The sequence below is a fragment of the Oryctolagus cuniculus genome, chromosome 1 (assembly GCF_964237555.1).
Source record: "Oryctolagus cuniculus chromosome 1, mOryCun1.1, whole genome shotgun sequence".
Lineage (NCBI taxonomy): Eukaryota > Metazoa > Chordata > Mammalia > Lagomorpha > Leporidae > Oryctolagus > Oryctolagus cuniculus.
The window spans coordinates 162,103,266-162,119,741 of NC_091432.1; the positions used below are offsets into that span (position 1 = coordinate 162,103,266).

A 16,476-nucleotide genomic window follows, 5' to 3' on the forward strand; every position below is an offset into this window, starting at 1 on the left:
TCCTTGGGCCCCTGCACATGCGTGGGAGACCTGGAAGAAGCTCTTGGCTCCTGGCTTCAGATTAGTGCAGCTCCAGCCATTGTAGCCTTTTGGGGAGTTAACCAGCGGATGGAAGACCTCCCTCCCTCTCTGCCTCTCCTTCTGTGTGTAACTCTGACTTTCAAATAAATAAATAAATCTTTAAAAAAAAATTCAACTGCCAGTGTTAAGCCACTGCATTTTAGGCCACTGCATCCCATATGGGTGCCAGTTTGAGTGCCAGCTGCTCCACTCTGATCCAGCTCCCTGCTAATACACTTGGGAAAACAGCAGAGGTTGGCCCAAGTCCTTGGGTCCCTGCACTCATGTGGGAGACCCATAGTCCTGACTTCAGCCTGGGCCAGCCCCAGCTGTTGTGGCTATTTGGGGAGTGAACCAGCAGATGGAAGACCTCGCTCTCTGTCTCATCTTCTCCCTGTATCTCTGCCTTTCAAATAAATAAATCTTAAAAAAAAAAAAAAAAAGAATTCATCTCCTACCTACATACACATGTAGACTCAGTGTTGTAGATTAAAAGATAGATTAAATATATTTAACATTTGTACCTTTGAGATGTATCCTGGTTTTAATGCATGTGTACCTTTGAGATGTATCCTGGTTTTAATAAAACAGCTGTAAAGAACACCTGGGAGATTCTTGGGAGGAATCTGATTACAGATTAGCCTTCAGATACTATTAGAGAAGTAGTGTTTTTGTTCCATGTATTAAATGTATTTATGCAGGAATATATCTGTCTTTTTCAGAGATGCATACAAAAATATTTAGGTATGAAATGTCTTTATGCTATAACCTGTTATAAAATTTTTCATAAGGAAAATGATCAGTAAAATGGAAAAATGAGGTAATGGATCTATGAGGTCCATTTATTATTCTCACGACTTTGATACATGTTTAATTTTTTTAAAGAAAGTCACCCTGTACACATATCCTACCTGTTACTAGAACTCCAAACTGTGAACTTCTGTAAATATAAGAACTGAAGTAACTCTGTAATTTTAGAGAAACAAAATTAAAACTGTAAGAAAGAGATGGGTCAGGCCTGAGGCTAAAAATCATCTGTCCAATCCTCAGTTTAGTTTGCTCATCTATAAAAAATGAGGGTAACTAGGATCTAAATGACCTCTAATGGGCTACAATTAAACTTCAAAGTCCTCCCCCAGCAGATAAGCCCAGACTGCTCAAGGCCTTCCACTATGGTAAAGAGCAGAGGAGGCCAAGGGACCATCCGCATGCATTCACAAGCCCATGATGCCACTTTTTTGTCAGGCCAGCTTGAGCACCTTGCTGGATTTTCGTGAGCTAATTCCTCTCCACGTTGTGTGTCTACCACCACAGCGTCACTGTAAGACTATAATAACAAAAGAGGGAAGAAATGATGATCATCAAGGAGTGCTGTGAACCACATACCTCCATTGGCAACATTAAACTTCACTCCAAACTCTCCCCCAGGGCCTCCAGGGCAGTGGCTGGCTGTTAGGATGATTCCACCAGCTGCCTTTATCTTCCTGATAATGCAGGAAACTGCAGGGGTCGACAAGATGCCATTCTGTCCAATAATCAACCGACCAATCTAGATTGTCCAAGAAAAAAAAGAAGTCAATCCAGTTGCATGGGTTGAAGGTATTTCAGGAAAAAAAAATCAAACCATTGGCATACAATACAGTTAGTCATTTGGCAAAAAGAACTGAGTGCAGCTAGGCTAGGGGATAAGCAACAGCATTGTTTCTCCCACTCAGTGTGCCCCAGACCTCTTGAGGCACCCACTTCTAGTCTTCAATTATTAACCTGTGAACAGACTATAACTCACTGGTCTTCAGTAGTTTGAAATATCTGCTTTTGATGACCAAGGGGTGAGCCTAAACCACACAAGAAGTTCTGAGTTTGGCATTTTTTTAAAGATTTATTTTATTTATTTTAAAGACAGAGTTACAGAGAGAGGTAGAAACAGAGAGAGTGTTCTTTCATCCGCTGGTTTACTCTCCAGATGGCCGCAACTGCCAGAGCTGCGCTGATCCAAAGCCAGGAGCTTCTTCTGGGTCTCCCACATGGGTGCAGGGGCTCAAGGACTTGGGCCATCTTCCACTGCATAGCAAGCAGCATCCTTCAGGGCTACTTATTGACTTTTTACAAGTTGACTTTGTACCCACAGAACCTGGGCCCTAGGGCCGGCGCCGCGGCTCACTAGGCTAATCCTCCGCCTTGCGGCGCCGGCACACTGGGTTCTAGTCCCAGTCGGGGTGCCGGATTCTGTCCCGGTTGCCCCTCTTCCAGGCCAGCTCTCTGCTGTGGCCTGGGAGTGCAGTGGAGGATGGCCCAAGTGCTTGGGCCCTGCACCCCCATGGGAGACCAGGATAAGCACCTGGCTCCTGCCTTCGGATCAGCACATTGGAGGGTGAACCAACGGCAAAAGGAAGACCTTTCTCTCTATCTCTCTCTCTCTCACTGTCCACTCTGCCTGTCAAAAAAAAAACAAAAAAACAAAAAAACAAAAAGAACCTGGCCCCACCTGTGGATGACCTCCAGATTTGTGCTTAACATGACCAGATGATTTCGCCACTGTCCCCAGTGAATGCTGTCAGTGGTAGAAAAGGAGGTCCCTAAGGGTGAGGTTGTAGTAGTTTAGATCCCTAACATGGACATGTACATAGTTTCTGAGTTAATACCAAACTCAGGGGGCCAGCACTGTGGCACAGCGGGTTAACACCCTGGCCTGTAGTGCCACCATCTCAATGGGCGCCGGTTTGAGCCCCAGCTGCTCCACTTCTGATCCAGCTCTCGGCTATGGCCTGGGAAAGCAGCAGAAGATGGCCCAAGTCCTTGGGCCCCTGCACCCAAGTGAGAGACCCAGAAAAAGCTCCTGGCTCCAGCAGCTGCAGCCAGTTAGGGAGTGAACCACCCGATGGAAGACCTCTTTTAAATATTTCATTACTCAGATTGAATCCTAGACTGATTTTATCATAATTTCTGAGGGTAAGATCCAGGTACCAGCAGTCTGTAAAGCTTCAGACTGACTACAATGTCCAGCCAAGATGGAGGCTAAGACTCCTTATTACTCAGAGGACCACTGGCATGGGCATCATCCACAAGTTTGATAAGAACGCAGAATCTCAATGTCCACTCAACATCTGCTGTGAACAAGAATCTGCATTTTAACCAAATCAACTCCTCTCTTCCCAGATAATTCAACGTGAGCAATGCTTATGTGGCTTACAAGCCAGGGCCAGTTCTAGCATTCAGTTCAAAGGTAGTTACCCTGGCACCAACATTCCTAGCAGTCCATCACTGGGCAAACAAGAAAATACAAGATGGATACCAAAAGAAGACACATGAGAACAAGCATGGACAGAAAAACAAAGCAGTCTCAGCATGATTTAACACAGAAAGATCAATCCAGGGCAGGATCTTCAGAACACATATTTTCAAGTGGAAGAGACAGATTATAAACATATTAGCATAGTAATTATAATAGTCACTAACAGGGTATGTGTGAGGAAGAAAATAAAATGTTAATAGGGAATAATAAGGCACCAATTTTAACCATTATTACAGCAAAGGGAACTTGGATTTTATTTCATGTACAATGGGAATACATTGAAGTAAAGGTTTTAAGCAGAAGTAACCTGATATCATGCAGATTTTTAAAAACCATAGGTTGAACAACCCAAAAAATTCTATTAGAAAGTAAGTTCTATCATGTCATCAAAACATTCCCATGGCTTTTCCTGCCATACACCAACACATAAACTCTTCACCAGGTCTAAGAGGCCCCCCATCACCTGCCAGTCTCCACTTCCCTCTCACCCTCCACTCTGGCCACACACACCAAACATGATCCTGCTTCCAGAACTTGGCATTTTTCCTTTCCTCTCCTTAGAACACTCTTACCCAGGTATCCACATACCTGTACCCTCCTGTCCTTTGTGTTTCTGTTCCAACATCACATAATCAAAAGTAATACCCTTGACATCTTATACTTAGATAATGCAGTGCTCCTAAGTTCCTAAATTCTCTATTGTTCTCTATTTTCATCATAATTTTCTATTTCACATCAAATGTCACCTATTTTTACACTGAATATAAGCCCAAAGGCTGTTTTTCACTGACATATCCCAAGCATCCAAAACAAACATGGCATGTAGTAAGTATACAATAAATACCTGTTAAATTAATTTAAAAGCAAATGAATGGCTGCTATGCAAAAACAGTAATGAGGACCCAGTGTTGTGTCACAGCCAATTAAGCTGCTGCCAGCAACACCAGTATCCCTCAGCAGAGTGCTGGTTTGAGTCCTGGCTGCTTTGCTTCCAACCCAGCTTCCTATTAATGGACCTGGGAAGGCAACAGAAGATGGCCCAAGTGCTTGGGCCCCTGCCACCATGGAAGAGACCCAGATGGAGTTGCTGGCTCCTAGCTTTGGCTTGGTCCAGCCTCAATTGTTAGGACCATTTGGGGAATGAACCAGAAGAGGGAAGATCTCTCTGTTCATCTCTAGCTCTCTGTAATTGCCTTGCAAATACATAAATAAATCTTCTAAAAACAACAGAGTAACAAGAACAGGAAGAAGATCAGATTGAAGACTATCAGAGTTGAGCATTAGTGGTATCTTTGACTAGGCTAGAGGCAGCAGAAATGAACAGAAGTTATTGGACATAAGATATATTTTCAAAAGAGAAGGAACAGAACAAGCATGTAGAATGAGATACCAAATAAAGGAGCAACAGTCACCAGCCTCCAAAATGGTCCCAAAGGTCCTCCCCTCTGGCAGTTGGCCTCCATGCTGTTCCTGAATGGCACAGATCTCAGCGATCAGCGGTAACTTCCTAGTGAGGCCATAAAAGACACTGATGTTCTGCCTTGCCCTGCTGGACTGCTCATTCTGGAAGAGGCCAGCTGCCATGTCATTAAGACACTCAAAAGCCGTGGGGGGGGGGGGGCGCAAATGGAGAGGAACCAAGGCTTCCTACCAACTGTCAGCACTGACCTGGCCCTGCCTGGATCCCCCAGCCCATGTCAAGTCTCCATAGGAAAAACCCTACCAACACGTGGCCATGACCTCATGAGAGTACAAGAGCTAGAACAACTCATCCCCTACCTCACAGACACTGTGAGAGACAATAAATACACTGCTGTTTGAAGCCACTCAGCTTTACACAGCAGTAAATATGGACTACAAGAACTCCCAGCTTTCTCCCTTGAATAACTTGATGGGTAGCAGTGCCATTTATCAAGACAGGAAAGACACAGGTTAAATTAATAACACTTACTTTACTACCCATAGACATAATAAATTATTTTCCATATGTTGTTCTCAAAATATATGTATTCATTCAACACATTTTATTAGCTATCATGAAACATAATATAGATGGTCCTGCAGACATAGCAATAAATACAATGTAGCCACTATCCTCAAAAAATAAGTCCTAAGTATCATAAATCTGAAAAATAATTGTCACTTTTTTCATAATTTTCCAGCTACCCCTTTTTCATAATCATTCTTAAATATTTTTAACAGTGGAAAGATATACACATGCAGCTATTTCCTGTAGTACTTTGTATTAAAAATGAATTTTAAAACAAACTTTGTTAATGTCTAGTAATGAAGACCATGTTAAAATGCGATGTATCAGGGCCAGCCCTCTGGAACAGTGGGTAAAGCTGCCGCCTTCAGTGCTGGCATCCCACGTGGGCGCCAGTTCAAGTCTTGGCTGCTCCATTTCCGATCCAGCTCCCTGCAAGTGCACCTGTGAAAGCAGTGGAAGATGGTCCAAGTTCTTGACCCCCTGCACCCACATGAGAGACTCAGAAGCTCCTAGATACTGGTTTCAGACTGGCCCAGCTCCAGCCGTTGTGGTAATTTTCTGAGATTCATTCTCTCTCTCTCTCTCTCTCTCTCTCTCTCTCTCTCTCTCTCTCCCCCACCCCACCCCATTCCTCCCTACTTCCCTTTCTGACTCTCTGTAATACTGCCTTTCAAATAAATAAAATCTAAAAAAAGAAGTGTGATGAATCACTTCTATGGAATATTATTAACCCACTTAAATGGAAATTTATGAAGAATGCATTAGCTGTGGAAGACATAGATAGTAGTCCATAGAAATCTACAATTCTTTCCCATAGTACAGACCTCCTACTGGGCAGTAATGGCCCACACAGGGGCTACCTGTTCTTTTAAAATTTTATTTAAGTTTTTACTAGTTTTTAACCAATTCAATATGATTTGTAGATAAAATTCTAAGAGCATAGGATATGCCCTTCCTCCTTCCCTCTCTCTCCCCCCTCTCCTCCTACTCATCCTCCTTTATTCTCCCTTTTAGTTTTTGAGATATTTTAAATTCACATTGAAGTAAAAAGGCTTAATACTTCACCAAATAAGAAGTTTAACAAGGGGCTGGCCACTGCAGAGTAGTAGGTTAATCCTCTGCCTGCCAGCACTGGCATCCCGTATCAGCAGCAGTTCAAGTGCCTTCTACTCCACCTCCGATCCAGCTCCCTGCTGATGGCCTGGGAAAGCAGTGGAGGACGGCCTGGGTTCTTGGGCCCCTGCACCCACATGGGAGACCTGGGAAAAGCTCCCGGTTCCTGGCTTCAGACAGGCCCAGCTCCGGCAGTTGTGGCCATTTAGGTGATGACTGGGGAGTGAACCAGAGGACGGAAGACCTTTCTCTCTGCCTCTCCCTCTCTCTGTGTATAACTCTGCCTTTCAAATAAATAAATTAAAAAAATTTATAAAATAAAAAGCAAAAAGATCCTAGTTTATTGAGAACATAGACAACAGCTATAAACAATAATTGAATGGAAAAGTTACCATTTCATTGACATACAGTAACTTTTAAAATAATCACAGATCATTAAAACTATAGTAGTGTAACATTTTTAACCACTGGCTTCACAAAGGTATAAAACAAAGTTTTACAAAACTATATTTGCAGCAATACTGATACACAAACATTTCTTTCTCTTTTTTGTTTGCTTTTTAAATTTTAGCTCTCACATGTAAGGGAAAACATGTAGTATTTATCTTTCTGGATGCAGCTTATTTCACTCAACATGATATTCTCTGGTTGCATCCATTACACTCTTTTTTTAGTTAAATAATATTCTATTGTGTAAGTACAACCACATTTCCTTTATCCATTCATGTGACAACGATGGACACACTGGTTGATTCCAAATTTTGGCTACTGTGAACAGTACTGCTATAAACATGTTGGTACAAGCATCTCTTTGATATACTGTGTTCAAGACTTTTGAGTTTATATCCAGTAGTGGGATTGCTGGATCACATGGCAACTATATTAGAAATCTCCACACTGTTATCCATGGTGGCTGCACTAATTTATATTCCCACCAACAGTGTGTAAGTGTTCCCTTTTCTCTCACATCCTCACACTTGTTACTCTCTCTGTCTTAGATTTTAGCCATTCTGACAGGGGTGATATCTCATTGTGGTTTTGATTTGCATTTCCTTGGTGGCTAGTGATGTTGAGAATTTTTTCATGTATTTGTTAGTCATTTGTATTTCTTCTTTTGAGAACTGTCTATTGAAATCCTTTGCCCATTTCTCAACTCAATTGGCTGTCCTTTCGTTGAGTTTTTTTAAGTTGCTGATATATTTGGGATAGTAACCCTTCGTCAGATAGGTGGTGTGCAAATATTGTTTCCCATTCTGTTGAACATCTTCACTCTGACATCTTCACTCTGATTGTTGCCTTTGCTGTGAAAAGGCTTCTGAATTGGTATAGTCACAGTTGTTTGGTTTGTATGTGTTGCCTGTGCTTTGGGGGTATTGTCCAATGTCTTGAAGTGTTTCCTCTATGTTATCTTTCAGCAACTTCACAGTGTCAGGTCTTAAATTTAGGTTTTTGATCCATCTTGAGTAGATTTTTTATATGGTGAGAAATATGTATCTAATTTTATTCTTCCATATATATTACGTCCAGTTTTGCAAGCACCATTTGTTGAGGAGATAATCCTTCTCCACTGTATGGTCTGAACACTTTTATCAAAAATCAGTTGGCTGTATATATGTGGACTAATTTCTGGGCTCTCTGTTCTGTTCCACTTATCTGTATATCAGTTTTTATGCCAGTAACATGCTGTTTTAATTACTATAGCATTGTAGCATACTTTTTTTTTTTTTTTTTTTTGACAGGCAGAGTGGACAGTGAGAGAGAGAGACAGAGAGAAAGGTCTTCCTTTGCCGTTGGTTCACCCTCCAATGGCTGCCGTGGCCGGCGCACTGCGCTGATCCGATGGCAGGAGCTTCTCCTGGTCTCCCATGGGGTGCAGGGCCCTCCACTGCACTCCCTGGCCACAGCAGAGAGCTGGCCTGGAAGAGGGGCAACCGGGACAGAATCCGGCACCCCGACCGGGACTAGAACCGGGTGTGCCGGCGCCGCAAGGCAGAGGATTAGCCTAGTGAGCCACCGCGCCGGCCTGTAGCATACTTTGAAGTCAGGTATTGTGATGCCTTCAGTTTGGTTTTTCTTCCTCAGAATCACTTTGGCTACTCTGGGTCTTCTGTAATTCCATATGAATTTTAAGATTTCTTTTTCTAGTTCTGCAAAGAATGTCATTGATACTTTGATAGGGATTACCTTGAATCTGTAGGTTGTTTTAAGAGGTACAGACATTGTAATGTTAACAATTCTTCCAATCCAGGAGCAAGGAGTATCTTTCCATTTTTGTGTCCTTGATGGTTTCTTTCAACAATGTTTGATAATTTTCATCATAGAGATTTTTCACTTCTTTAAATTTATTTCTAAATAGTTTATTTTTGTGGCAATCGTGAATGGAATTTCTTTCTTGATTTCTCTTTGTTAGTTCATCATTAGCGTACAAAAAAGCTACTTTTTTGTATGTCTATTTTGTAACTTGCAACTTGATTGAATTGGTTTAGCAATTCTAACAGCTTTTTGGTGTAGTGTTTAGGTTTTTCCATGTATAACCTCACATCATCTGCAAACATGGATAACTTGACTTCTTGTTTTTTGATGTCCTTTAAGTCTTTCTTGTCCCTAACTGCTCTTGCTATAACTTCCAGTACTATTTGGAATAAGAGTGGCAAAAGTAGCATCCTAGTCTTGTTCCAGATCTGAAGGGAAATGCTTTCAGCTTTTCCCCATTCAGTATGATACTGGCTGTTGGTTTGTGATACACAGCCTTTATAATTTTGAGGAATATTCTTTTCATATCTAATTTGTGGAGGGTTTTATTATGAAGTTATTCAATCATATCAAATGGTTTCTCTGCATCTATTGAGATGACCATGTGGTTTTTGTTCTTCATTCTATTGATGTGATTTATGACATTTACTGATTTGTGAATATAGAACCACTCTTGCATTTCTGGATAAATCTCTCTTGATAGTGATGCATGATCTTTTTGATGTGGTTTTTGGACTCAACTTGCTTGTTTTTGTTGAGAATATTTATATCTCTGCTCATTAGAGACATAGGTCTGTAGTTTTCTTTTTGTGTCATATCTTTGACTTTGGTACGAAAGTAATGTTGGTCTTAAAAAGAGTTTGGCAGAGTTCCATTCTGTTCAATATTTTGGAGTAGTTTGAACAGTGCTGGAGTTACTTCCTCTGAATGTTTTGTAGAATTCAACAGTAAAGCCATCAGGTTCCAGACATTTCCCCAGTGGAAGAGTTTTGATTACTGCTTCAATGCTACTGCTTGTTACAGGTCTGTTTAGATTGTTTATTTCTGCTTGATTTAATCTTGCTGGGTTATACAAATGCAGGAATTTATCCATTCCTTCGAGGTTTTCCAGTTGATTAGCATGTAGTTCTTCACAGGAGTTTCTTATGATCCTTTGAAGTTCAGCGATGTCAGGTGTAATGTCTCCTTTTTCATCTCTAATTTTATTGAGGTTTTTCTCTTTTGTGTTAGTCTGGCTACAGGTTTGTCTATTTTGTTTACCTTCTCAGAAAACCAACTTTTTGCTTTGTTGATCTTTTGTATTTTTTTTTTTGATGTTTCAATATCACTGATTTCTGCTCTGATCCTTATTATTTATCACCTCCTGTTGATTTGGGATCTCGTTTGTTCTTGTTTTTCTAAGTTGTCAAGATGCATCATTAGATCTGTGAGACATTTCTTTTTCTTTAATGTAAGCATTTAATGCTATAAATTTCCTTCCTAATACTGCTTTTGCTAAATCCCACAGGTTTTGATATGACTTGTTTTCATCTTCATTTATTTCAAGAAAGATTTTTTATTTCATTTTCAATTTCTTCAATGACTCATTGATCATTCAGTAGCATGTTTAATTTCCAACTATTCCTCTTGTTGATTTCTAGTTTTATTTCTTTATGGTCTGAGAAGATACATGGTATGATTTCAATCTTCTTAAATTTGCTGAGACTTGATTTGTGGCCTAATATGTGGTCTATCCTAGAAAACAGTCCATGTACTGATGAGAAGAATGTGTATTCTGTAGCTGTTGGGTGAAATGTCCTGTAAATGTCTGTTAGGACCATTTGTTCAATAATATGTCTCAACTCTGATGCACCTTTACTGATTTTTTGTCTGGATGATCTGTCCATTGATGAGGGTGAGGTATTGAAGTCACCCACTATTATGTAGTGGAGTCTCTCTCTCCCTTTAAGTCTAAGAGGATTTGCTGTATATATCTGGATGGTCTTGTGCTGCGTGTATATTTATGATTGTTATGTCTTCTTGCTAAATCAAGAATTATCAAAACATAGTGTCCTTCTTTATCTCTTTTTCAGGTTTCAATTTACATCTGTTTTATCTGATATCAGAATAGCTACACCTGTTTGCTTTTGGTTTCTATTTGCCTGGTACATCTCTTTCCAACCCTTCACTTTTAGTCTGTGTATATCTTTATGAAGTGAGTTTCTTACAGACAGCATATAGTGGGGTCGTGAATTTTTATCCATTCAGTCAACCTAAGTCTTTTGGTTGGTAAATTTAATCCATTTACATTAAAGATTACTACTGATAGAAAAGAACTAAGACCTGGGGCTGGTGCTATGGCATAGCAGGTAAAACCACTGCCTGCAGTGCCTGCATCCCACATGGCACCGGTTCCAGTCTCAGCTGCTCTACTTCTGATCCAGCTCTCTGCTATGGCCTGGGAAAACAGTGGAAGATGGCCCAAGTCCTTGTGCTCCTGCACCTGTATGGGAGACCTGGAAGAAACTCTTGGCTCCTGGCTTAGGATTGGCTCAATTCCAGCCGCTGCAGCCATTTGGGGAGTGAACCAGTGGATGGAAGATCTTTCTCTCTCTCTGCCTCTGCCTCTCTGTAACTCTGCCTTCCAAGTAAAATAAATAAATATTTTTAAAAAAGAACTAAGACCTGTCATTTTGTTGATTGGATGATTCTACCTGTTCTGTTAGTGAATGCAGTGGTGTCACATGTTTTCATGGTGTTTACTTCTAATGCATGATGCCCTTCAGAATTTCTTGTAAGGCTAGTCTGGTGGTGGTGAATGCTCTCAGTTTTTGCTTATCTGGAAAATACTTTATTTCTCCTTCACTTTTTAATTTTTTGACAGGCATAGTGGACAGTGAGAGAGAGAGACAGAGAGAAAGGTCTTCCTTTTGCCATTGGTTCACCCTCCAATGGCCACCGCGGCCAGCGCGCTGCGGCTGGCGCACTGCGCTGATCCAATGGCAGGAGCCAGGTGCTTCTCCTGGTCTCCCATGGGGTGCAGGGCCCAAGCATTTGGGCCATCTTCCACTGCACTCCCTGGCCACAGCAGAGAGCTGGCCTGGATGAGGGGCAACCGGGACAGAATCCGGCGCCCCAACCGGGACTAGAACCCAGTGTGCCAGTGCCTCAAGGCAGAGGATTAGCCTAGTGAGCCGCGGTGCCGGCCTCTCCTTCACTTTTAAAGGATAGCTTTGCTGGATATAATATTCTTGGTTGGAAGTTTTCTCTTTTAAGACCTTGAATATATCATCCCACTCTCTTCTGGCCTATAGGGCTTCCACTAACAAGTCTGATGTTAATCTAACTCGTTTTCCTTTATACTGTAACTTGATGCTTTTTTTCTTACTATCTTTAGGATTCTCTCCTTGTCTTTAACTTTTGACAAACTGATTACAACATACCCTGGAGAAGACCTTTTTTGGTTCAACTTGCTTGGAGTTTTTTCTTGTATCTGGATATCCATGTCTCTTTCAAGACCTGGGAAATTTTCAACTATTATTTCACTAAGAAGGTTCTCAATACCTTTTTCTTTTTCTTTTAGGGTATACCCACACTAACTAAAGCTGCTCTGGGATATGAAAAGAACAAAAGGAAGATTATGTTTTCTGGGGTCTGACTGATGGAAATTTTCAGCACAGTAGTAAAAAAAAAAAAATGAAGACTTCATGGGACAAGAGGAGAAAAGACAGAGACACCACTGCAGCCAGACTTGAGGCACAACCCACTGCCAGCTGTGAGCCACCACCTTACCACATCAAGGCAAGAAGAAACTGCCATACGCCCCACTTGCAGCTTTAGCTGAGAAGGAATTCCACAGTCACCCACTGACTTTGACTTCGGCCTGGAGAGCTAACTACAGTCTGAACAACTGCCAGGCTTGCAGCAGGGAAGTCGCCTTGCTTCCTTCCTCTCTCCTGCTCCTGCAGCACACCATACATGGCAGTGAGAGGTTGCGCAGTGCGCCTCTGTCCTCCTGCCAGCATCACAGTGAGTCAGGGGGACATGTAGGGCAAAGGACAGATCCCCTGAATCCTACAAATGTGCGAGTTTTGGGCATTAGCCCCAGAGCTACACTCACACACTGTGCATGAGCCAAAGGCACTTGCCCTAGCTGCTGGGGGCTTACATCAGAAGCAGCCATTAAAAAAATCCACTCTTGGCCGGCGCCGCGGCTCAATAGGCTAATCCTCCACCTGCAGCGCCAGCACACCGGGTTCTAGTCCCAGTCGGGGCACCGGATTCTGTCCTGGTTGCTCCTCTTCCAGTCTAGCTCTCTGCTGTGGCCTGGAAGGGCAGTGGAGGATGGCCCAAGTCCTTGGCCCTGCCCCCTGCATGGGAGACCAGGATAAGCACCTGGCTCCTGCCATCGGATCAGTGCAGTGCACCGGCCACAGCATGCCAGCCACAGCACGTCGGCCACAGTGGCCATTGGAGGGTGAACCAACAGTAAAGGAAGACTTTTCTTTCTGTCTCTCTCTCTCACTGTCCACTCTGCCTGTCAAAAAAAAAAAATCCATTCTCACCCTGGGAGATCTGGGTAGTGACCATTCTATACCCTGCAACACCAGGACTGTAACAATTCATTCTAAATTTCTTAGTGTCACTGGCGTCTACCCAGTGGACATAAGGAAGCACCTACCTGCATTCAGCTCTCCAGATTCAAATCTTCCAGAGTAAAACCTCCTGTATACCATGTAGTCACTCTGTAGGACTAGAACAGGGTTCCACTCATATCTCATATCTCCTAGTCCTAGGACTAGGGCTGTTGGTATTATAAGCCATGGCAGCAGTTGGACTCTCCTAGCAGGACCTGAGGAAGGGTCCATCCATATCACACAGTCGTAGAGCCTCAGCAATTTGTGCTACAAGCCCCAGCTTCACTCAAGCTTGCCCATATGACATAATTGCAGCTATCCTTGTCTTCCTTAGCACCAAGAACAAAGCCCTGGCTATCACATTTGCCAGGGAGACTGACACTGAACTCTCTGTGGACCAATGATACACACCCAAAGAAACCCTTATTTATCTCAAAGCCATACTTCCATCTGAATGAATTGCAGCAGACTAGTCCACTGTGTCACTTAGAGACAAAGCTAACATTGATTAAGAAAAAAGAAATCACTCAGAGACTACACTTCTGGGCTCACCTAGAACTAAAGCCAAAGCAACAACTCAAGTGATACACTACATTCCTGCTAAACCATAAATTCTTTACAATAAAACCTTCTCCATACAGAAAAACAGATGAATATACCAGATGGCCAGATGTCAAAGAAGGGACAGAGGAGACATGAAGAAGCAAGGTAGCATGATGTCTCCAAGAGGGGATACGTTTCCTAGCTCACCCTTGCATCTAGGCATGACCACACAATACATTCTGACAATCACTGATAAATCAGTGTGAGAATGGGAACAGAAATAATGTGTGTTTCTGCTAAAGATATTAAGCAGCAGATCTGTCTTCCCTACACTGCATATTTCCCCTTCTACAAGTTCAATAAAGGCAACCACATGGCTCTAGGAGTTGCCAGAGCCACAATATGGAAGGAACCTGGGGCCCTGTCCCACTGGATAGACAAGACTTTGCCTACCAGAAACAACACTATAAAAATTGCCTATATTTCATGTTTACCTGCTACAACCACATTTTCTTAGTAGAGAAAGAAACACAGTCAATGTTTTAAAGCTAAATTTTTTTTAATTACTTTATTTTTTATTTATTTATTTTTTTGACAGGTAGAGTGGACAGTGAGAGAGAGAGACAGAGAGAAAGGTCTTCCTTTGCCTTGGTTCACCCTCCAATGGCCGGCGCGCTGCGGCCGGCGCACCGCGCTGATCCAAAGGCAGGAGCCAGGTACTTATCCTGGTCTCTCATGGGGTGCAGGGCCCAAGCACTTGGGCCATCCTCCACTGCACTCCCTGGCCACAGCAGAGAGCTGGACTGGAAGAGGGGCAACCGGGACAGAATCCGACGCCCCGACCAGGACTAGAACCCGGTGTGCCGGCGCCACAAGGCTGAGGATTAGCCTAGTGAGCCATGGCGTCAGCCAAAAGCTAAATTTAAATATATATATATAAGATTATTTTATGCTAAAACAATGTAAAATTATGTACACCTTGGGGTAAGGACTGGAAAAAATAAAGCAATAAATATGTACACCTTACCTGAGTAGGAAAGATTATACATTTTTTATTTTATTAAATTTAAATTCCTTTTTTTCTTATAGATTTATTTATTTGACAGGCAGAGTTACAGAGAGAGGGGGAGAGGGAGAAAGGAAAAGAGAGAGAGAGAGAGAGAGAGAAAATCTTCCTACCACTGGTTCATGCAAAGATGGCTGCAACAACTAAGGCTAGGCCAGGCCAGGACCACGCCAGGAGCCAGGAGCTTCACCTGGGTCTTCCACATGGGTGCACAGGCCCAAGGATTTGGGCCATTTTCTGCTGCTTTTCCAGGTGCATTAGCAGGGAGCTGGATCAGAAGTGAAGCAGCCAGAACTATAACTGTTGCTCACATGGGATGCCAACATATCAGGCAGTGGCTTAACCCACTGTGCCTCAGTGCCAGTCTCTAAATTATTTCTTTTTAAGAAAATGTAATATATATTATTTGAGATGGTTAACGTAATTACACTTGAGAAAATTTTCAACTTGAAATTATCTTCACGAATCTTCATGATAACTGAAGGGTTAATAGAAGATTAAAGTCTAGATATGTGAGACCTGCATATTAATCTATAAATACCAGAAAAGTGAGGTAGTGCTGTATGGCAGATATATAAATCTAATTAAGGGGCATCAGAAAGGGATTAAGTTCTAGAGGAGACATGAAAGAGTAAGTAATGAGACTTCTAAGGTAAGAGGTTTCAAAGATAAGACATGAAAAATCATCAACATATTTGTGTCACCCAAAAGTATTCTCAGCAGAAGAGGAATTCAATAATCACATGGATAGGGCAACCCATTCTGCGATTACCCATCAGCCTCTCTCCCCAGTCACTCCTATTTTTATCCAGTGGGTTCATAAGCAAAGCAAGTGACCAGGATAGCAGGGAAAGGGATCATACAAGGGCTCAGCCACATGGTAGTCCATTTACCAAGGCCAACCTGACCACTGTCAATGCTGACTGCTCTCCTGCCAGAAGCACAGAATTACACAGAGTCCCCAGTACAGCACCACTCCCAGGGTGATCAGTCAACTACATGGTGGCAGGTTGATTAACTTGGATCTTTTCTATAATGGAAGGGCAGCACCTAGTACTTAGTAGAAGAGATGCATAAAAGAGAAGGCAAACACAGGAAAGCACAGGGTGTGAGACAGAAGCACAGGTTCCAGTGATATTAGTAGAAGCCCAGGAAGCCTAGGAATGCTGAATGACACCAGCATTGTGGCACAGCAGGTTAAGCAGCCACTTGCAACACCAGCATCCTGTATCAGAGCACCTATTTGTATCCTAGTTGCTCTGCTTCCAATCTAGCTCCTTGCTTATGTGCTGGGAAGGCAGTTGAAGACAGTCAAGCAGTTGGGCCACTGATACCCACATGGGAGACCTGGATGGGGTTCCAGGTTCTTGGCTTTGATCTGGCCCAGCCCCTGCTGTTCCAGCCATTTGGGGAGTGAACCAGCAGATGAAAAATCAATCTCTCTCCCTTTTTCCCTCTTTGTGTGTGTGTGTATGTGTGTACATCCTCCTCTCTGATGCTCTACTTTTCAAATAAATACAATAATACATTTTTAAAGATTATT

At 42.4% G+C, this 16,476-nt stretch overlaps 1 protein-coding gene across 1 annotated transcript in view; it reads right to left on the reverse strand.

The window, feature by feature from the left end:
• The window catches only part of PGM5 (phosphoglucomutase 5), a 224,886-nt gene that overhangs the window by 190,489 nt on the left and 17,921 nt on the right, over positions 1-16,476 (reverse strand). Inside the window, exon 2 of the mRNA XM_002708190.5 lies at positions 1,447-1,609. Coding sequence (XP_002708236.1) covers positions 1,447-1,609 — 163 coding nt within the window. The remainder of the gene's footprint in view (positions 1-1,446; positions 1,610-16,476) is intronic.